Below are 25,367 nucleotides of genomic sequence, written 5' to 3' on the forward strand. Positions count from 1 at the left end.
TACCTAATAGAAATTAATTTAGCATTTTTGTAGAAGACCTTTGTTTCATTAGAATTCCTTTGTCAAAATATTTATGATTAAATAATTAGAACTTTTGTGCCAACAAAACTCAATATTTTGAAGATTGAAACGTGTCTAAACTATAGTACATTATGCGATAAATGTGTTTTATATCTACGTGTTTATTAGTAAATTGTTACAAATATTATTTATGAAAAACTGGTTCGGCTTATACTTCCAAATATCATTTGCAAGAGAGCAATGCCCGTGAAAATATTTAGTTCAGGCTATATTCGTACGAAATGGCCTTTGGTGACTAACGTTTTCTTCTTTACGCGACAGTTTCTTACTTTTTATTCGAAAATGTGTGATATGTTTTGTGGTATCTGGAAATCATGGAATCTTGAAAATACACTAAATCCAGATTATAATTAAGAATGGCCTTCAACTTGAAATTCAATTTTTTTTAAATTTAATTCGTAGTCCTACATCTAACATAAATTATTAACCAAACAATTACACTGAAAATGAGCATGATATGCTCATGATGCAGGTGATTTTGCGCTATGGATATTCTTGATTTAATTATTTAGTAAAAAAAAAATCATGTTACGCAGTGCAAATCGTAGACCCTGGGTACGATTCTCAATAGAAAAAATATAGTTATTAAGAATCACAAAAATCACCTACATCAATGACAACTTACACTAGAATGTAAGTAAACACTATGTATATTATTTAGATTACATTGTATATGCAATATTCACTAAATTCCATTATGATGATATAACACCGTTGTTGACGAGATCGACGTGCACTCTAAATTATTAATCTAAGCCCTGATAAATGAGGGTCGAAATTTCAATTATAATTATCTATTCCAGAGCGGGGCTAGTACAGGTTCTATTTTGTTATCAAACCATTTTACTGACTTTTTTAAAAACAAGGAGAGAATCTTATACAAAACCCTGAAATTATAATATTCAGTATTAAAACGATAAAAACTAACCGTATTTGTATAGTACACCTTCAACGTGTGATGTTTGAGGAGAAGTGTATTAAACAATATGGTTTTATGAAAATTTACTGAAATATAACGGTGGCCGAAATTGATGCGGGCATAGCTGCGGGTGAAAGCTCAATAATTCTATTAAGTATACGTTGATACTGCGTTCTAGTTTTTATAGTCTACGAATGCTTTTTGAACTAACGAAACTTATTATTACTATCCTCTTACATTTACTAATTTAACATGTTATCTGTACTAGCTACGATTACATGTAAATGTATTTAAACTGAATATGCACTGAATTACATTTATATATTTTAAGGGATTTCCAAGAAACGCGTATTCATAGAAAATTATAATAAGGTGGTTTTCGTATTAAAGCGTAACCAACCTGTTTAAATATGTTATAGTCATAGTATCATAGTTAATGTGTATATATACGTTTCGTTTTGTAAATAACTTTATTAGCTTACTGAAGATCTTTGATACCATTGATTCGACTAAAAATAGATGAATACTAAGATGTTCCATTTTCTGGCAAAGTCTAGTCTATGCTTGGCGGTTCAATCAGTCGTAAAGATAGGCATAATATATTTAAACCTGGCTCACAATTGGCAAGCTGATGTTTACGTCAATACGTAATGCACAGTAATAGACTATTCTTTCATGAACTCTTTATGATCTAATATCTATTTGTAAGTTTCATCTTTTCCTATTTAATTGTTCATTATGATCTTTGAATAATATTAAATTAAAGTAGTAAATAGGCAAAAGTTTTGAATGTTTAATTTAACTTTTATGGCCCTAAAATTATTGTAAGAAACGATTAAAAACTGGTGAAACATGACATGATGTAAAATGTTTTAATGCAATAGTATTGTTCCCTACCTATGTATGCAGTACATCGAGAGATATATAAAAATATATTTAAACGTTGTGTTAAGAAGTATTAACAACATGATTATATTATATAATAGTACAGTGAATACAACTCTTTGGATTATTATATGGGTCTGTGTTACTTTGCCCATTTCTTTTTCATAGACAAGTGAGTGATCTGCCTGCAGTCTGACACATTTTGATTTATGGTTTTAAGGAATGTCTGTTACAGTATACAGAAAGGCTATTTTTACACAACCCAATCGAACCTACGACCTCAAGGATGAGAGTCGCATAAGCTACTAACCCAAAGACTGCTTTTGATAATCCTATATATTTTAATGATTAAAAAACTAAGTTAATTATCTCGTTATAATTACGATTGTCTCAAAACAGTCAAATATTGCTAATAAATAAAAAAATATTGATCTTGTTCAAAGATTCTCTATATAATTAAACTTTACATTGAATATGTTTTACGATTTTGTATTGACGACGCTTAGCGTTACATGTGACCAGTCATTTAAAATGACAGACCCTAACAAAGAGTCCCCGGAAGCTCTTTGACAGCGGAAGTGACGTCCCGCCGGGCCCCAATCATTTGTAAAACGTATTTATTCCGCTTTTTCATTTCACAATACAAAAATTAACCTACTTTTCTCTTATCGTGTATTGTCTTAGATGAGATGACCTTCCAATTGAATAAAGTTTTGATAATTGATAAGTTTATCTACGGATAATGTAAAATAAGATAAGAAATGCTCCAAGGTTTTGTTACAAATTATTGTTTTCTTATAGCTTAACAAATATAAAAAACGGGAGCAGGATCCCAAGGACAGTTCATTTCATGCATCTGAAATGTTTGACGTTTCTATATTCAGCAGTATTTTAGAAATTGTTTTTTTTATATTGGATGTACTTATATCGTATTTAGCGGTCTTGTGTCTAGTGTCTTCAGCGTGCGACTCTCTTCTCTAAGGTGGTAGGTACGCTCACCGTTTTTTAAAAATGTTCTATTAAGAAAAATATACGTCTATTAGAAAAATAAATGAGCATGAAACTAATACAGAAATCTGACACTGTCATGTTCGAGCGCCTCTGCTTTTTGGCCATTGTAATTATTATTACCTTTTAAATGTTCGAAATAATTACTTTTAGTTAGGGCTAATATCGTCATTCAAGAAAAAAATAAAATACTTCGAAGAAGAAAAACAGCTCGCAAGTGCGTTGCCGGCATTTAAATCTTTATCGCTATATCGATAGAAGTTAGAACCTTCAATAAGGTAAATTATAGAAATTAAATGACCTATCATTATTAACCTTATAAATACGATATCACAGTAATTTTGTACGCTTGTGGTATTACAATAATTGATATTCATTTGACACTCTAATGAGTAAGCAATAAATTAATTTTCAATTTAGATTATGACATGGCCTTAATCAGTGCATTTTGATATTATGATTACTATTTATACGCAAACTTGTATATAGAAAAATATTATATAATTAAACAATATTAATATCAAAATTATATAATTAATATGTATTTCTTATTTTTTTTACGCACCACTGCGCTATCTATTGGCAGTTTTTATTACTATCGTGAATACTTTCATTGGCTATTGATAGATGTCGCTATTATAATAAAATGATCTTTGAAACGTGACATCTAATGACAAGTTTAGAATTTTTTTCATTACTAGAAGAATTACTAATAGACTATTTTATACTACTTAAATCCTGTTCTACAAATAGTGTTGGCGTAATGGCTTCAAACTAAACTAAAGAAAAGAATCAATTCTTATAAGCCCTCTGGCATTCAGTGTCCATGGGCGGTATCACTTAACATCAGGTGAACCTCCTGCGCGTTTGCCCCCTATTCGATAAAAAAAAACTGCGACTCATCGCTAAGATCATATGTTCCACCCCCGGATGTGCACCAATGTACTTTCTGTCTTTGTATATGACCATTCCTTAGATTCAAAAACGCAAGCGTGAGTCAGACTTCTGATCGGCCCAGGTGACATAGACATATTACAAACAAAACATACACACATAAATACACAACACAGCAGTAATCAAAGAGAAAAATTTAAATAAAAGATATAAAGAGAGGTATATTATTTTTTCCCTTTCCCCTTCGGTCCGTCTCAAGCATATATTGCGTGTGTGCTGTGGCTGTAAATGGCCCTGGATCAGCATTATGCTGAGGAGCAGAGTGTTCCACAGAGCTGGTCATTCTGCCAGAGACCACATCAGCTAGTTTGCGCCTCAGTCGCAAAAAAAAAGAATATATTAATACTCAGTAGGAAATGATAATAATAGTATTATTGAAACTTAGCAATATCGGTAACAAAGTCTTGTGTAATATAGTATAAATTAAAAATATATAATATAAATTAAAAATGTTCTAATAAATCAAAACTATAAAATAGGTTTGTAGCAACATTGGATTATTATTATTACTACATATACTTTGTTTAACTTCGATCAGGACCAGCCGCTTTCGTGACTCACGCCTTGTTTACATTCAGACCTACACCAATAACGCAATGAAATTTCATAACAATATTATACAAATTATGGCAGTCAAAATTTATAGTTAAAACCGCGGTCGTGTGAACTCGCAGCGGGTAAGATTAATTAGAGTTGTGGTTAAATTAATAACGTCCCAACACGCTCCCTGAACGTTCAGTGCCTTTGAGTTTAATAGCCCTTTTATACAAATCTAAATTTATACAAGTGAGTAAGATATAGGATTAATTTATCTGGATATATAAAATAATTATAATTCTACCCTAATTAATATTTTTATTAAGGAACATATACAAGAAAATATAAGAGAAAGAAAAACGTCCTTGGACACCATGGCCGGGGAGTAGACAGAAAAAAGCCAATGAATACTAGCAATCAGCTGATTTGTAAGGCTGCGTATCGTTTATAGTGTACCAGGGAGAAATGGGCCACATTACTCTTGAATCTATTATCGAAAGATATCTTCGTAGAATACATGGTAGTTCGTTTTATGGCGTCATGTGCGCTTCGCTGTCTAAAATTATAAAAATATTGACTTTTAAAATAAAATAATTCAAAATATTACTGATAAGGGGTTCTTTGGTTAGAACGACTATAATACCTCTCGGACAATAAACGGATAACTACAATCTTACGACCGTAATAACTAACACCAAAGGTTAATATCCCATTTCCTTATAGATCCCGGTTTACAATGAGTTATCTGGAGGCTTTGAGCTTTTATCTATGAAGGTACCCTTTGTTGTACCAAATAGATCAGTTTCTAGTTTAGAACCTTATTTGAATTAATTAGGAAATTCGTTGTTAGTATGCCCTACTTTTTGCGAATCACTTGCAATTTGTTCAAGGCGGCGTTTTGGCTAAAAGATAAAACATGTGTGCCATTGGGGTTTCGGAACTTAAATTTATTTTGCATAGCATTGTTGGATATTTTTTACGAACACCCGAATTAAATAATAATAATAAAAGTTAAAAAAAGTTACATGGTGCAAGGGGAGTGCTTATGACTACTAGGATACATCATACAGGTAACTCTAAAGAAAACAGTAAAAAAGAATTGTATAGTTAGACTATAGATCATATTTTAGTAAACACACATAGCAATTACTCTGAGTCATAGATTTATATGGAGTGGGTATCAGTTGCGCTTTCTATGAAACCACGTTGCCAATAAACCCATATAAGTCTCATTTTAATTACTAAACGTTAAAAAATATGGTTTGAAATTATAAGGAGGGGAAAGTTTAAATTGCTAGTAGGAACATCACATTATTACGTCTTTGATAACTCTCTCCAACAATTGTTTTTTACAAATCCATGACTAAAACATAATACTTGCATAATTGATTTTACGTGTAAACATTGTAATGCTGTACTTTCATTTTTAAACCTATGTTAAAAGTAAGTATTTTTATGTAAAACACAAATTAAAATTGGTATAGTGGCTGGTGCCTGACCTTAATCTGGAACCGGAAATATATATTATGTGACGCCATTGTCGGTCGGGAATTACTAAATAAAATTACAAAGTGCTTCTAGAGATTTTGTCCTACAGTTTTTCATTCATTTGTTTCTTCATGACACAGTTAATTAATTATGCATCTAAAGGAACTAGCTGGGCTAGTTTGAGTTATTTCAGTATATTTGTTCCAGTTAATTTAGGATCTTCCTGTCTGAACGAAAGGTAATTCTTACGGATATTCATAAAAACTACTATGTACAAATGATATATCAGCTAATGTGAATCTATTATATTATTTAAATAAATTAAGATTTCGAGTACTTCTTACGTCTGTGAGAGAGTTTATGTGAAATAGGTTTTATTTAAATACTAGCCCTTATATTCTAGAAATAAAGCAGTCCATTTGGACCTCGTCTCTTTCCATTACGACTTTAACACAATCCGAGTCAGAAATAAAATAGTACTTTAGTTGAATGAGTGCAAACTGATTTAGTTTTAGGGAAATACTTATCTCATAAATGTTAAATCAGTTATTGTACTGCTTTAAGTATACTCATTCTATACGAGTGGTCAAAACGATGAAATTGGATTGAAAACTTTGCATGGATAACTTTTAAAATAAATAACACTGTATGATGTATAATGACACACGTATCTATAAACATGCAAATCTCATTTGAATCCAAAGAATACCAAGGTTATGCTGATGGTGTACCATTCTCATTGTTTTCTATTTTCCTATGTAGATATCACGTCACAACGCGTTATCAATGCGAGTTTCATCAGTCCGTTAGAGATCGCTTGCTACGACACACGTACGCGTTCTAGGCTTACATTTTCCGCGAATTTTCTTTACATTTAGTATATACAGTTAATTATAATGATATCTTTAGAATAGTTAATATAAGTTAAACAATATTTGTTAGCGTAGATGACATGTGTTTTTGTGATCATTATCTAAGGATTTAAAGTAAGTGTAATATTTCCTATAAATATTTTTAACGTTTAATTAGCGTTAGATTAACGACGATTACACTGAAGTCACTGGTGAAGGTCAATTTATTTATTCGATATTTCTTTAAATTCAAATTATTCATGAGTTTCATAGAGAATCTTACTAATCTATAAAAGTCGAAAATAAGTTTAATTCTACATATATTATGATATCCTGCTTTTATTATTAAACCCATTAAAACTCTTGATGAAACGCAGGTACCGTAAGAATTGTTGCAAATAAATTGCTTAAAAATTGCGATCAATTACTGCTAATGGATTAATTGCTATCGGCAATTTGCAGTTCAATACAAATTGTATAGCAAGGATAAAAGCCTTTGTGGAAAATCATAAGGAAAACTTTATTCGGAAAGAAATCATAGTAATAAAATCTATATGTAAGATATGTATCATATTAATTGGCAGGGTTATAATAATTTCTCATTTCTTTGGACACAATCGTAGACTTCATTCATAAATTATTTATGTCCTTCAAACTTGCAGACGCGTATTTTATTTTATTTTATTTTCACATTTAGGTACAAAAACAGAAAACAGATTAATTACATACATAAAATTATTACACACTAAACAACATTTAAAAATCATCATTTAAATATCAACTAAACAACATACACATAACAAACCGAATGACAAAAAAATAAAAGAAAAAAATATATATATACATACACACACACACATGTATATATACATATACATCAATCAATTAAATTAGTAATTAAGGTTGCAAGTATTTACTATGAACTATGTTTTTAAATTTACAATATATAATATATTACACCATACTCGTAGATATGAGCAACACCAGTATAATTATAAAAATATAGCGCTACCACTCTTGGTTTGAGATTTCTGTGTTTGTTCTCCTAATTAGTTTTCTTTATAGGCAAGTAAATATCCTTCATGCCGTTGATTTTTGCCATAAAATATAAGTATTCGTCGTAAAAACAAGTAATAAAAATGCATTCTTGCCAGCCGCCAGGCCATCACTGTCCACGCGTGTATTTTCTGTTACTTTAAGTAATATTTTAGATTATTTATAAATAAACATAATTGTTTATTATTGTCAGTAGGTGTAATAATGTAGGTGTGATATAGTCGCTCATTTAGTGGAGTTAGGTCAAGGTAGATGATTAGATTGACTGGATTATGTAACGAATGAAGAACGCAAACAAGTTAACACTCTTTTTGGTAAGCGTTTGATGTTTTACGTTGACATTTTAATATTACGGTTCAGAGTTCAAAGCAATTTATCGACAGACGTGGTATTTTGATTTTTTTAGAGCATGGACTGAATCAACTTAATACTAAAGTTATATGTAACACATGTAACACTCCATTATTTTGGGTAAACGTGTTTTTGTTATTTTATAAATAGTTTCTAAGGTTTAATAATTGTCGAACTGTACTAGGTATATACGTACATAAATAGAAACAAACTCGAAAAATTTTACGTAAAAATATCGACAAAAATGTATTTGTTCAATATCAACTATCAAATTAGTGGAAATGAAATGTTTTAATTGAAACACAATAGAATAGTTTGTGAACAATTATTCAATATAACAGTTATGTTCCCTAGTGCACAAGTGAGTTCATTTGTTAAATTAATGTTCATTAGTACAACAGTCGACGCGTTTAATATATTAGGGCAAACGGAAGTAAGCTTCAAAAATGATTTTATAAAATCTATCGTTCATAAATATATTTGTGCTGTTTCGCTAATCAAGAAATATAAACACTTTTGATCAGTATGAGAGCAGTCATACACCCGAACCCAATAATTAATCCACAATCTCAGATTGAAAACAATCAGACCGTGACAGTCGATCGATTTCCTATCTGTTTCCCAATAACCAAACCATACGAAGACATCCATTTTTGGCGACGAAAAGAATTTGCTTCGCTCTTTTCATTCATATTTCATAATCAATTCAAACCAAATAAAGTAAATGAAACCGTACAATTAATATTAAAATATAGATGTCTATGTTTAAAACATATCAAATAGCTTTTTAATTATTTTAAAAATTGGTGTAAGTAAAAATCTTAAAACAGATATTGGCACAGTTGAACTGTCATTTTCATAAAAAGGACTATCCACATACACCGATCCTACCTACCATAGATAGCTTGTATCGACAGATGCCTATTACAATCCGTCGATTGGTTATTGGTACACTTTTATCAATATTTGAATTAAGATGGTCAAAAATGGATTGAGATATGTTATAAGGTTTGGGCGTTAGTGGTTAAAATCGATTCTTAACTCCGACTTCGTGCGTCTGAACTGTGCGTATAATATCTTTTATTCATTCAGTCGTTCAGACATAATACGAAATGGTACCTCATCAGGTCTATAGATCCTCGACTGAGCATTTTGTAAGTTTATCGCGCATTACCTTTATGTGAAGTTGTCCTTCAAACATATTTCCGAACCAATATGGGTTTGAACATAGTATGAAGGGCTTGAATTTAAAGAACACATTCTTCTGCCAACGCGCGTGTCCACTAACGATAAAGAAAATATCATACAGTCTACAAAGATTGACGACTTGCTGATCACCAACTTTATAAAAATAAAAATTAATAAATCAATGGCGCTACAACCTCTTTTAGGTCTTGGCCTCAGATTTCTGAATCTGTTTCATGATCATTTTTTTAAAATCTAATAGGCAAGTAGGTGATCACCAGTGCCTGACACACGTCGTCGACTTTTTGGGTCTAAGACATGTTGGTGTCCTCACGATGTTTTCCTTCACCGTTTGAGCAAATGTTAAATGCGCACATAGATAGAAAGTCCATTGGTGCACAGCTGGGGATCGAACCTACGACTATGAACTATGCGTCGCACGCTGAAGCCACTAGGCCAACATGTCTATTAAGAAACAATACTATTGCAGCAGATGCGGGGCAACCTATGTCGATGTAGTCATTCTCCTTTGGATGTCACTAGAGAAAAAATAATTAACATAATAGAAGTGCCAAAGGTTCATCAGGGACAAGTTTTGCGTCTCTTTAACCAAACTTTATAATTAATCTGCATCTCACGAATCTAATGCAGGGCCTCCAGGCTGACAATTTACTTATTTAACAAAGCATTTTCTTTCCTTTACACGAATTTATTTTATACACAATTAGGCAGTCTCTCGTTAACTACGATTTTTAAAAGGCAAACATTAATAAAACGTTTATTTGAAAATATAATTTTTGTAAAAATTTATTGTAATTTAAAAACTGTCTTTCATGGAAATTCTTGAACTAAGCGTTCAAGAAGCAATATTTATTACAATATTTCATTTCAACGCCGTTCTCGGAATATTATTTGTATAACAGCTTCCTAACTTTTTATTCCTGGAGCAAGGCTTCAACAAATAAGATTATAACCCGTTCCACTTTTATGTAGCAGCTTGGAAAAATATTGCTTTAAAGATATAGGCGTTTGGCGAAGCGAGCGAATTCATTTTCGCTTCAGGACTATAAATTGCGCAAGCACAATGAAATTTATTCTTTATATATAAATTTCAATGTTTGACAATTGTGGAAAAATATTTTTTATAGTATTGCTAATCTGGAAATAATGATCATTCAAACCAAAATCAAATTTTTTGCTTATTAAGTAAGTTTCGCCCTTTTATATTTTGAGCCAATTATTATTAGCCTGTATTCAAAAATTAATCTTCATCGTAATTACCATTTTGGGTATGAAACGTTACCAAAGGCTCACTAACGAGGTATATAAGGTCAAGGTTAGGGACTTAATAGCGTTATCATTACATTCAGAAATAGACGTGGGTGCTTATTTGGCTTGAAACGCGGTATCTTCTTGTCTTGATATATCTTCAATTTCTTCTATACAGTAACAGAATCCGTTCAAACTAGAAAAATTATAACGCATTTCGAATATTCTTATTAACGATGATAGTTGTAATAGAAAGAAGATGTAAATTTGGAATGTTTGAAAAACTTTAGGATTTGTTTCCAAAAACAAACAGAGATGTTGGATATTTTGAAATCGGAATACATTCTCATCTTTTTATAATATTTTATTTTATTTTAAAAAGGTTTTATTTAAGTATTGCATCGTTATTGCATAAAATATACAAATCACCAAGAGCGGCAAATATGATTGGGTTTGAGTTGAGTGCATTGAAATATCTTAAAAATCCTGTGCCTTACTGCGCGCCTGTCACTGATCTATAAATTGTGTGAAAGGTGAATGGACGTCCCGTCGGTGTCAGCTGTCATTGATCTAAATTGCACTTAAATGACATTAGAGTTGATTAGATCTGTGAAATTAGTAAATCAATTCTGTAGTCTCGTCACAGAGCTATTAATCAAAGCTTCAAAGAATGCTGTATTATATTGTCATTGACTTACGTGCCTACTGAGTTCATCTAAGAAATACATTAAAGATTTTAATACAATTATAACACAAACTATAAGCGAAACAATGAAACAAAGTTTTTCAGAAAAAAAAATTAAACTGCACCAAACAAAGTTTGTTTGCTGAAATTATATGACAGTTAGTTAAGCTGCTAAAATTAACTGTTATAGTTGAACTCGTGACAGTTCAGTTTATTTGTGGAGCGCACAAAAATTCCATGCATTTTTAGAGGCGCTGAAGACCTACTTGGCAGTCAAGAAATGGAGCAATGTATGATGCAGAAATGCTTAATTGGGACATTAGGAACTTAGAGCTCATTTTTTTTTTTTTTTTATAGAACAGGGGGCAAACGGGCAGGAGGCTCACCTGATGTTAAGTGATACCGCCGCCCATGGACACCCTCAATGCCAGAGGGCTCGCGAGTGCGTTGCCGGCCTTTTAAGAATTGGTACGCTCTTTTCTTGAAGGACCCTAAGTCGAATTGGTTCGGAAATACTTCAGTTAGACTTTATTGCTGAAATAAACGAGAGAGCCCAATTTAAAAAAAAAATACATATTGCATTGTCGTGGATTTATCGCCAATAAGTAATCTCCTCAAGACTCTCTTAGAATAGAGGGATATCCTTTACCTTCCTGTAATAAGAATCTTTCGAAAATTTATTTAATTTATTAATTTGGGTAATTTAATTAGTTTTCATGTCTATCAGATATGCTGATAAATTTCGTTTACGCTACGTTAAAAAGAGACAGATTTTACATAATCTGAATACTTTGTTCTCAATATATATTATTTACACAAATTCAACAAAGATTATATAGACACATTGACGTTTCCGTCTAATCTATACATTCAAAGAATTACCATTGCTATAAGATACCCTTGTAAGATTTAGCTGTCTTTTGGGGATTAAGCAAATGGCTCCCGGAGATTTGTATCTTATTTATGCGTATTTAATAGCATTATCTGAGTAAAGGAAATTCCATAAATTTAATATAATATGAATTTAATTTACTGATAATACCATACAGTATATGGCAGGAAAATAGTTTATGGTTTAACATTCTTCTAGCCTCTTTGTCAATCTTTTGTTAGAGAAAATTCATTATACCTACCTCTTAGTTGTAATAGCCATATATTGAAAGTTTAAAATATTACGAATAAAGTAAATATTAAAAATATTAAAACTAAAATATTCGCCTCGTTCATAATGGCTTTATTCTGACAAAAATAGTGTACGTCATTATGGCCCTTTTTACCGGTGAGCAAAATTCATTCTTCTGTGAACACGTTTTTTAATATATAAGATAAAATGATGTTGTTGTCAATGATAGGCGCGGTCGATTCACACGCAGCACAGGATCTGGGCTCTATTTGCTGCGCCCGCGTCGGTCATGTATGACACCGCACCCTGAATATATTTAAAATCTTGTGATTCATCAACAACATGACACTATGGGGATTTGACATTTTAATTTACGTCGCGGTTTTTGCGTTTCATGATCTACTTTCTTTAGGATATTGTAATATTTGCTACTTTGAGAGTAACATAAGAAACAAACGTAGTTAATAAGGATTGAAGAAATTTGGTGAAAATAAATAATGGAGAAATATCAGTTTCAATCCATTCTATTCTGGCACAATAAATGTAGTTCTGTGATTAACTTTAAATTAATTAACTCGCCTACACATTAATGTTGCTAACCTCATGGACAAAATACGGCCAAAATATTAAAACATAATATTCTTTGGATATAATTTTTTTAAATCATTATTAGATAAAAATCTGTACGATTGTATCATTAATATATTACATGAAATAAATTTGCCGTCATACTTAAGTACAAGCAGTCATGAAAAAAATGATTCTGAATTTATAACCATTGTGTTATAAAGGTTACAGTCAAAGATCAATGACCTCACTACGCTTTTTGTAGGGCATATGAAAATTCATACTTTGACACGAAATTGATACATATTTAACGACAACATTACATATAATTTAATGGTGATAAATAGTATATAAAAACGAAAAGTACAGAAATCACCAAAAAATTAATCTTGGTGCCTGAAGGGCTCCCACAACAGAAATTAAGATTCCTAATAAACAACAAACATACAAAAAAACTATTATTCACTTTTTTTACGCTAAATTAATTTTCCGCTATCTTTATTACGTAAATAACATTATGAATCAGCTGATTAAACTAAATGTCACGGGTTTGTGTTATCATAAGAAGCAGTTATAGGTTTAACTTTCAGTGAACACGATATTTTCGTCTCTGAATTTCAGCCAATTCGATTTCACGCCGAACGCTACCAGAGCCAACTGGCAAATGTGTAACCTGTCTGAATCATATTTTGCTCTACCTTGTCTCTGCTTCGTTAAAGCAAACAATAGGCATTCACTCGGATAAACTTGTCTTTGTTTATGTATATCTTTTCGTGTATGTAGCAAAATATAATTATATTGTGTATCGATTGCAATTATATAAAAAATAGTATTTCGTATCAAAGTAATATATTATGGTCTTTCTAGCTTATTTAGTTTTAAATAAATAGAATAATTAAATACATTAAGACTTGGTAAAACTTAATTCTTTAAAGAGCTGTCAAAACATGTTTTCTATTTGATCTTTGACATTGGCAGTGTTCAGGCGTGTTCAGACCAAACGAACACATCCAAATACTATTATTATAGTTAAACCAATTATGATATAGCCAAACATTTCGTTTAATAGATTTCGTTCGATAGGATAAAACAATCATTTTATCCTATCACAAATATTTGTGTGAAATTTCTAATCATCAAAACATTCCACGGCTGTGGACGTTTTAATGATTTTTAACGCGCCAAGTGACTTTACATTTATAGGGTGATAATAATAGTTCTGTGTAACAAATATATCTAAATAAATTCATATTCATTAACCTGTTATTTATGATTATCTAGTAATTAAGAACCTTGAATGTCTCGTTCACGGCAATTCCTGATTATGGAGATTTATTCACGGAATGATAAGTAATCTATTTTACGCAAATGTTAAATTATTGATTGACGAATTATTGCCGCACTGTTCCATTAATTGTGCATTAAAAGTTTGTAATTGGAGTACGGAATTGGTTATTTATTTATGGGCCATAATTTATTAAGGAAATAAATGTTTACACTGTTTCACTTAGTTTTTTTAAACAGTCTTTTATTTTATCTATATAGATCGCTGTTTGTTTATCTCTTTGTAAAACAGGAGAATCTCAAAATATTTGTGGATATTCAGGGAAGGCTTCAATTGTGAGATACATAAGTCTTTTTTTCTTTTTAGAAATCATTTTTGGTTGTCATATATTTAGATGCTTTCAAAAATTTGTGTTTAATTGCTGTAGCATTAGGTCTGTTTTAAAAAAATATTACGACAGAAATATATGTAGGTGATACAAAGTTCGCCGGATCATCTATTTGTAGCAACTTTTAAGTTCTAAATTTAAATAATAGAAGTTAACATGGCAATTTATGAAAAAAACATATACTTTTAGATTGTAAAACAAAATCGCATCACAACATGTATTATAAATAATAATCTATATATGTATGTAAACGGACAGCTGATGGGTCATTGATAGTTATCTGACCTGAGAAGGGTAAATGACCCCTACATTAATTCCCAGAACTCGGTACGAGCTATTAATTTAAACCATCTGTAATCCCCTGTTGCATAGCATTACTTATTCGTTTTGGTTACATATTGTATAGCTAATCTATTATAAAGCAGGGTAAAATGTGGTGAAACATGTCGAACCAAATAGTACTATGCAAATACTATTTGATTATTCTAGCCGCACTAGGCTTTCTCTCCAATTATTCCGTGCGCGTTAATTCAATATTTACCTAACACCGTTCTCGAAGTGCCGACTGACCCACAAAATTCACCTTCACCTTAACAGACAATGTAAACTGTCATGTACTTAAAAAATAATGACGTTAGAAAAAGTTTAACATCGTTAAAATACAGATCGATTGGTTTAAACAAAATCGAAAACGGATTATGGCATTGTTGGTTTAAATATTGTTTTCACTATGTTCGAAAAGCAAAGCATTTAAACCATTTAAACCTAATTTAAGTACAAAAAATGCTTGTCGATCACTTAAAGAGTTCGATTTTTAAACTGGCATAAAGCTGTAACTATTGCGATAAACTCAATAAAAAGAGTACGCTATATGTAATTGTATTCCGCATATGAGACTCATGGATTTGATTACAATTTTCAGAGACCGTCATGATTGCGCCGACGTTCAAAGCGCGCTCTACCTCCCCAGGTATCAAATGTTTGCCAAAGTATTGTACCTCCGACGCGAATATTCATATACTGAACAATATTTTGCTCACTATTAATTTTTGTCCTCGTCCTTTGCGCTTGGTTTAATTAGATTATTTAACATAAGTTTACTTAAAAAATATATATCTTAAAAAAATGTTTTGATAATCTATATAACAATTAGTTACACAAAATGTTTGTTTTATTTGCGGGATTTGGGACGATATTCAATTTTCCCTTCCATATATATATTTAAATATGACCGGTATATGAATGTTCAATACGAATGAAAAGGCTTTATACATTTGTAGAAGCATTAACATAATAATGGTATGATAACCTTGTACCGCGCCCATGTTGGCGATAGGAAATCGTGAAAATTAAGTGAATACATTTTCTTTGCGTCGAACTAATGTGAGTGTTAATTTTACGTTTTGTTTCCGTGTGGGTTTACTGTGTGATACTAATTAATACTAATTGGTTTATAATGTTGCATGAATCATTACAGCGAGAAATTGTATTACAGATCTTTTGGGTTACATAAAACTCGTTTATGTTTCACTGATCACAGTTTCGTTATTATCTGCTATGCCTTATGATTTGAAGCCGAAATTAAAACGCTAAAATTATGGGGACAACACTGTTTATTGATTATTATACTGAAAACCTTTACTGTGACATAAAATGGCCGCCCATAAAGAGAACATTACGTTTTTTTACGTTTTGTTGGTAGTTTAACGATCTATTCTTACCAGTTTAACTTTCCCTTCGAACTTCAAAGGTTATATTTGTATAACAGACATAAAAAGCACCTTATCAATAAAAAAATTGCTACGTACCGATAAGATACCTTGAAGGTAGACAGATCGTACTCTAATATTTGAATTTTGTTTCGAGGCATTGCTCTAAAAATTAAAATCAAAATATCTTTATTCATATAGGTACAAAGAAGTACATTTAAGAACATCAAAAAAAAATGAATAAATTATAAATTTACATTTACTACCAGTTTCATCTAGGAACATTAACGTTACGGACGAAAAATTTTGTAATATTTATGCTAATTATTAAATCCTACATATTTATATACATAAGTTATACAATAAATTTCTCAAAGTCAACACTAAGTACAGCCTGAATAGTCTTGTTGTTGAATCATTTATTCTTAATGATTATTTCATTTGAAACAAATCATTATTTTTAATTGTTAAGTATTAAAAATTCCAAATAAATTTAATTCATAACTTCAAGAACCCGCCAAAACGCTAGCTTAAGATAGCGTCGTACAAGTCCGCATCACGTGCCATGCTTGTAAACACAATTTCAATTATCATTTTTAAATATATTATATTTAATGACAATATTAGGAATAAACATAAAAAGATATAATATAAATTAAATAAAAAAGAAAATAATAATTATTAAATATTTATTTTCAAACAATATACGTCATGGTCAATTCGACGAACATTTGATTTTTTTGATAAAGTTATTTTACACCCTAACGCTTTTTAAAGGCATGTTTAAGACCGGCTCTCAATAGAACTTTATTTTTCAAATAGCAGATTTTTGTTAATGGATAAGTTGTGTACGACTTAATACGGTTAAATATCTTTAATGGGGATTTCGAGGTCATACGATATCTTCTTGACCCTCCTTGGCCTAATCGATAAAAATTCGATAAACGTCATCGCATCGGTATTCAGTATTATGTCACTAAGCAAATCTATCTTTAAGGCAGTTTCCTTAAGAGCGAAAAATAACAAGTAATTTAAATGCGAAGATTTCCTTTCACTCTACTTCAAACAAAGAGTTGTGTTCTTTGAAACTTAAGACATATGACCTCATTATAACATCGTGTCTCTTTTAATAATCTGGAGTATACTATCCTAACCGTTATGAAGGTAAACATTTTAGCGTATAAACGCGTCGGCTCGGGATTGCCTGCGGGTGGCCTTTCTCGACGCGACGTAAGTAAATATTATGTCATTACAGATAAGGCAGCTAAACATGCACTACAGCATCCGCATATTGCTAGGATATGTATTCTTTATTAATCTGTGGTACAAGGTTTTTTTGCACCTTTTCAATGACATTTGTAAAGCCGATAGATTTATCTATGGTGTTACTGTAAAATATGAAAATTATTCGAATTTTGAATTCAATCGCTAAAATTGGTTTTGAGTTTTCTATTTTCAAAAATTAATGACTCATAACGTGGCTCATTCTTAATGATAAATATAATATCAGCTGTTATAAATATGCCAAGGCCGGTAAAACCACATTACATGTATCATTTTATCGTCATTATTTATTAAGACTATAATCTACAAGGCAGACTAAAGTAGGCTAAAGACCTCCTTAGTCTTGTAATGGGAGATATCGGGTGTAATCTGTAGGGTTATTAATGTTAAACACCGGCTTTTGCGAGGTCCATTAGAAACTTTAGCTTTCCTTATTTTTTTTATTTGGTTCGATACAAATACACACACAGAACATGCCACATAATTATTTGGTTTTATTGATCTCACAACATCCATCGGTAAAATCCAAAGTATTTTTTTTTTCATTTTTAAATTTCATAATTCAAAATTGTCATTCGTATTTCGTAAGTTATAGCGCGAAGTATCACAAAGGTTTTATTGTCAAAATACGCAGATGTTATCGCTACAAAGCCTTAAAGTTTTTTTTATTTGTTTAACATTTTACAGTCTAATAAATAAATTTGAATGTCTTCCTTTACGTAAATGCGCATAAAGAACGAGTTTATAGCGTTAACTACGTGACATTGTCCTTCGTTTACAAGGTCTATTATCACATGTGACACTGATGTCTATACAAAGTTTATTTAAGAAGTTTTCATAATAAAATTCTCAAATCTATTACCCATTAAATAATGATTGATTATAATTGCCATAAAATATTGACCGAGAGAAGACCTATCAGTCATCCTTAGACAGTTAGATATGTAACTAAAGTATAAAGTTCTCCAATAAGGCAGATACGTGCGTATGTTTCATTAATCAAGATCGGTTCTTCATCATCTTTTTGGGAATAATATATGCTATTTTCCTTCTCTGTACGAGCAATGATGAGTGTATGAAATAGACATAGACATATATTCAGCCGGAGTTGGAACGCATGCTCTGCTTTGGAGGACTGTCAGGGCTTCTAAAAGTAAAATCTATATATGTATAAACATTCGTTTATTCGACATATTAATTCTTAAGAACTTGCAATATCGATTTAGTATTAATGCGGCGCAAATTTTCATACTTATTCAATTAAACTGTACTTTAGTCATAAATATGCTATTTATTCAGTTCAATGATGCTTCAGTCAAAATATTTTATCTCCCTTCTGTGTCCAAACAAAGGGTCGTAATGGAAAACGCCTTTTATTTGCAAGTGCTTAGCAAAACAAATTGTAAATTAAACTACTATATATTTCCCTCTACTCCATCCTTTATATACTCATGAAAGTATTGTGTTTTATTGTTTTACATATCATTTAAATAGGAAGAATTCAGGCATACTTTCTGTGTATAACATACATAGATAGGTGCCATCTTACCTTAAAATCAATGAATGAAACATAATGTATTACCTCCGTTGAAGGTTAGACTATGCTATATGACTATATCTTAACTAAATAATGTCTGGATTACATAAACAGCTGGGGACAGTCGTTTACCTTTTGTGTTCTTAATTCAAATTCTTAATGATTATATATCATCATAGATTATATTTATCAAGAGAGAACAATCTTCATTCAGGTCTTTTAATTATTCAATTGACGCTATAACAAGGAAATTGCTCCCTTCAATATGTGTACATAAGAAGTACACCCCGTTGTTAGCAGTTCGTCAACACTGTTCTAGTTTTTCGTGATTATCGACGACGCATATTGTGCTCCACATGTCGACATCCCTTGTAAGTTGGCATCCTACTTTAGACCTCTTTCGAGATTTTACAGTCATACGCCCGCCATTCACGGCAAAAATTGCTTCGAACAAAGACAGTCTTGATAACACTTTAATTCGTAAAACAATTTCTTTTATAGCTTTCCCGTTTAATGAAGGTTTGTGGCCACGTAATGAACTCTTAAAACTTTGGCAATAAATAGATTTTAATCTTAATATTGTTTTGATGGCTGCCATAAAATTTTATTAAATTGATTAAGAATGAATAATTAAATTGTGTTTATAAAATTCAAAGTAAAACGGAAATTTCCAAAACTTTTTTACAGAAATATAGCATCATACTTAGATTTTTTAAATATTACTAGATATTATTACCCTTACTTAAATATAATATATAGACGCCAATTGTGTTTGCATTGAAAATTTCATAATTAGTTTTTTTCGTTGTTTCAAAGTTTATACAAGGTATATATATTTAATACGATTGAGCAATCGCTTACTTATATACATAGTACCTCGCATATGAATGAAAAAACAGTACTCTAGATGTAGAAAAAGGCCCATACTTTCTCTCTTCCCTTCTAAGACTACATGCTTCCTACGGCAGACTTGTATGTTCTGTAATAATATCAAAATTGTCTTGTCTTTTACGTGTCTTGAGCGTTAGCCAATTGGGTAAGCATAAGATTATCAACCTGTGCTCGTGTGTAACTCTGACAGAAGCAAATGAATTTTTCTTTTAACATAGGTAATATTTAAATATTTTGGCAACATAAATACCTGAATTGTCATGTATTTTAGATATAATCGTTTGCAATGTAATACCGTAGATTTAGTACTCATGTATGTGGAATAGAGAGAAACTAGCATTGGTAGACATAGACACGCCAATCAAAGAAGTCAAACAGATAAAGTGCTTAAATTTATTACCAAATAAAAACCCAAAAAAGTTCACACAAGTTCATCATATATTTCTTTTTGGTGCTTCTCTCGTACCACAGACGTCAGAAATTAATGGCCTATAATACGTAGTGAATACTTGTTACAACTTTTCCCATTACGATGTTCGGATTTACAAGAAAATATTATTCGAAGCAAAAAGATGCTTGAACGAAACTCAATGAAACTTTACAACGAGATGTGAATAAAAATTACCTCGCGTACAAACTTAATATTTGAGCTGTTGCTATAAATGTAACAATGACTTTAAACTTTATAACATGAACATATTTCAATTTTTTTTAATATAACTATAACTTTGGCAAAAAGTATGAATTTTGTCATTTTTATTTTTTACCCCGTTCACTAGAATTAATTATACGAGATTTCAAAACCATTTTGAGCATCTATTCCTTTGTATAGCCCGGTCACGTCAAACACAGAAAGACTAGAATGTTCCAATGTTATTCACGGTTTGTAAATTCTACGCAGTGTTTTGTTAAAAGTGAAATTGTATGCGATATCAGTTCTGTGAATGGCCGAGATAAAAATACCACATGTTCGTTCGCCACCAGATGCCCTGCGACCTTACTTTGTTTTATAACGTTTTGCACCAAGACGACGCGGTCGCTATAAATATCTTCTACGTTTCACACCACGTTAACATTTTCCTACTTCATTGAAAAATAGTTGGAAGCATCTAATTATAACGGAAAAGATCTACCTATCAGTATGTACTAATCGAGTAATGCCAATAATACAAAATAGATTACTTATTCGTAAACCTAAGCCTGTAAAGATTAAATTTCGGATATATATTAATTTTAACTTACGCCTACTCTACAGTGGTACGTAATGTATCTCCATAGATGTTACTTTAATCTTTGATACCATCTAAAGCTTCTTCGCTACTAAACGTTCAAACATGTATGAAATTTCAGTATAAATAATTATACTGTTCCTATATTGTTGTTTTAAAAACTAGGTTCCCAAATATATATATATATATATATTTAGTAGCAAATAGTTTACACTTTAGGAGAGCCTTCAAGACAATATATTATAGTTTTGTATTAATGAAAATTAAAAAGGTATATTTTCAAATAGTGTACTAGAATTTCGAGCAATTATGTAGACTTAATTTATTATTACATGATTTTTTAATACATATATTGTGAACACCGCACCTAACACTTGAATTTACAACAGAAGATTGGCATATTTATTGATTAATACTGTTATCTGGTACCTCAATAAAGTGACATGTAGAGATATATCTGATTTCAATCAAGCTCAAACTAATATAACTGAAACAAAGTCAGTCAAGTAACAATACAGTAAAGGCATAGCGATGAGCAATATTTGAAGCCCACGTGCATGCTCATGCATTTCACCTGCCATTCGGTCAATGTTACTGCATTGTGTACAAGGCTTTGACTGCTACGCTCTGAATACCAAATAATTCGAATTTCGAATATCACTGTGCGATAACTCGCTGATACACTCGTCTATATTGATCGTCGTTTATATTGTACTAGCTTTTATTTATGGTTTTACTCCTAGCGTCTATAATCGATCATCTACGTCTAGTCTAAATAATTATATATTTTGATGTGAAACATCTATAGCCGCACGTAAAACCGATTTCTGGCGTGGCGACGCAAGCCGTGGCGACGCGTCGCCACGCCATATGATATTAATTCTAAATGCAGTAGTAAATTTCACATAAAAAATATTTAATGAAAATAATGTTTATTCAACAAATAGTCATCGTTATCTGGAATAAAAATCGTAATATTTTATTTTATCATTATGACATATTTACCTGGTTCCTATCACAGTCTGTTCTTTTCTGCATATTACTTTTACAAAATAATGTCGATGTTTCACATCTACCAGGCGTCCCGTGACGGCTCACATTTTTTTTTTAGACTAGACTAGATATTATATATTTTTTTGTACATAATTCTTATGAGAAATAAAGTTATTCTAACCTTAAATAATTATATAAATATGCACAGTATTCTTAAAAGTCACATGAAAACCACTATTATTATATCGTGCTTTCTAAGCTATATATTATATGTCTGTGGTATATGAGGGATGAGTCATACGATTGTTTATAACTCTATGGAGAACGTATTATAGTATACGTTATGATGTATTAGAAATTCAAGAAGCTATAGACCAATAAAATAGTTCAGTACTCTGGAAGATTAAGTTAATTGAAATTGAGTTAATTTTTAATTAACGTCCATTTTTATAATTATTTAGATGCTTGTATAACATCAAAGTATGATTATTTAAGCAGAGCCCTATTCTATTCATTTGTTTCTCCTTTTCATTCATGCCTTCTTTTTTCGCTCGTTTAATGATTACAATGTCTTAGTTGATAGTGGACTGGTCGTACATAATGGTGAATTGTTTTCAATATTGGACATTATGTGAGCGTTCAAGTATTCTCAGTGAACGGCCTATGAGCTGTATAGATGAATGCATCTGTGTTGTACTTCACAAAGAGGACAATGTATGATGAAGTGGAATATCTATTACTTTTTTATAACGACGCCCTAGTACCTACTGAAACATTTTAGGATATTGTTTATTTCGCGTGTACTAGAAATAAATATGTATGTTCATCCTATAGGTATACATACAGTGATGAGTTATACATATAATGTAAGACGCAGTTACTACAGTTGTTTACTTTGTGTTCATAATATATTTATGGTATGATAATATTATATAATTTTTATTGTTCTATACAATAATCTACTGGTCGTCTACTAAGTCGCATAAAAGTAAATTATAAATAGAGATCGTTACGCAATGCTCAGCCAAATTTGACGTGTGGGAAACTCAAAGTCATTAAGAGAGTGAAGACAGAAATAGAAGCTACTATGTGTGACACTGATGTGTGTCATCTGTTGGTTAATTGAGATAATTCAAGACCGTACAGTAAAGATCTATGGTTGGGCATAGACAAATCTTTGACATTACTCAATATTTAAAGGATTTAATTTCATCTTGTCATGAAGGTCAAAATTAGAATACGTAGGTCATGACTGTTGGCTTAGACATCCCTGAAATCGTAGGTTCCAATACCGGCTGTGCACAGACTTTCTGTCTATGTGCGCATTAAAAATTTGCTCAAACGGTGAAAGAAAACATCGTAAGAAAACCCAAAGACCCAAAAAGTCAGCATTGATTGACAAATGATCATGAAACGTATACAGAAATCTACGGACCAGACTTAAAAACGTTATAGCAGCACTAGTTTTTTTCATATTTCTATTAAATTTGCCAAAATCGTACGCCTACTTGTCTGCGTCTAAGAATAGCAGTCTAAGTTTAATTTAGGACCTAGCTATTAACCTCACGAAGAGAAAGAATTAAAGACTCATAATTTGACCAAACCGTATATTAATATAAGATTTATTATATTTGCTATAATCCATCATTTGAAAATTGAAATGGGTTGTGAATTAATAGTGCATTGTAATCAACTACAGTGCGTCAAAGCCTTGTTTGAAGGCTTTGCGGCTTGTATTCCGAATGTTAAACTTCGATGCAATCCGTTAATACATGACCCATATTAAGAGTCACATCACAGTATACTTTTATTGTGTGTAATACCAAATATTAATCGACTTGATTTAAATAAAAAACAAATGTTTAAGCTTGACTTGTTTGTCTGAGTCATTTGTATGTTTATAACGATTTTTCGTTTCATTTCTGTCACATTTAGATGACAATATGTGTATCTGAATACTTGACAACATTTCACGGGAAAATTATCTAACAACAGATTTATAATACATTAGATAAAGTATGAATCTGACTAACCTAACCATTGTATTAAACTATTAAGTTTTTTTGTATAATGTGAAGCTATGTAGATATTTTTTAACAGGTTATGTGGTTAATGCACAGAACATTATAAAAATAAAATCGTCTCTGGAAAAAGACGAATAAATACTTCTTACTTACTCATTACAACAATGTTATTACATTAATGTTGTCAGTATTTAATGTGTTGTTCCAGTGATGACTGGATACACTTTTTAATTTAAAAAAAGAAAAATGAATCATAATATGAGGTGTTAACAAATAGGATTCGTAAATGTTAGCACACCTGAGCGATTGGCACGATGACAACTTGCGTAATATAACCGCAGACGCAGGAAACAGGGCTATTTGAGTCACTAAAATAAAATATAGTTTGTTTGTGTCTAAAAGCCCTTCGGAAATAGCCAACGACAAATCTTTAACATTACGTCACTGAAGGTTTCACCTCAGTTTCAATAGAATGTATTGACACTTACTTGAATTATGATCTATATGTTTGATATGTTTACGATTTGAGCAATATTTCTACATTATTATTTTTATCATTATTCTGATTTTGATTTTTGGAACCTAGTAAAGTTTAAATATTTATATTTGTTATATAATTTAATTTCTTAGTTATATAATTCCACCCGTATCACCGCGACGTCCGCCGTTCCACAACTACGCGTTTTTCAAGGCAGTTTTTGCCGCGCACCACCACTTCGTGAAACCAGCTGCCCACTGAAGTATTTCCGAACCAATTCGACTTCTTCTAGGGTCCTTCAAGAAAAGAGCGTACAAATTCTTAAAACGCATTCGCGAGCCCTCTGGCATCGAGAGTGTCCATGGGCAGCAGTATCACTTAACATCAGGTAAGCCTCCTGCCCGTTTTCCCCCTGTTCTATAAAAAAAAAGTAACAATATAATTAGCAATTTTATTAATAGCCAAATACTGGAATGTATAATAACACTACATAGTCTTATCATTACTTAGTATTATCAGCCATCAAATTATTTTATCACGCGATAAAATACATGTTTCATTGCCAATGTTAAGCAGCGTATGCTCTGATT

At 31.2% G+C, this 25,367-nt stretch overlaps 1 protein-coding gene across 13 annotated transcripts in view; it reads left to right on the forward strand.

The window, feature by feature from the left end:
* The window catches only part of LOC110996449 (sorbin and SH3 domain-containing protein 1), a 114,374-nt gene that overhangs the window by 51,813 nt on the left and 37,194 nt on the right, over positions 1 to 25,367 (forward strand). For 11 of the 13 annotated variants that reach the window (XM_045633105.1, XM_045633108.1, XM_045633123.1 and 8 more), the window contains one exon: positions 15,555 to 15,602. The exons of the other annotated variants lie outside the window; for them this stretch is intronic. In XM_045633105.1, the coding sequence (XP_045489061.1) occupies positions 15,555 to 15,602 (48 nt within the window). The remainder of the gene's footprint in view (positions 1 to 15,554; positions 15,603 to 25,367) is intronic. 13 annotated transcript variants of the gene reach the window in all.

Source organism: Pieris rapae, chromosome 2, assembly GCF_905147795.1.
Source record: "Pieris rapae chromosome 2, ilPieRapa1.1, whole genome shotgun sequence".
NCBI classification, from domain to species: domain Eukaryota; kingdom Metazoa; phylum Arthropoda; class Insecta; order Lepidoptera; family Pieridae; genus Pieris; species Pieris rapae.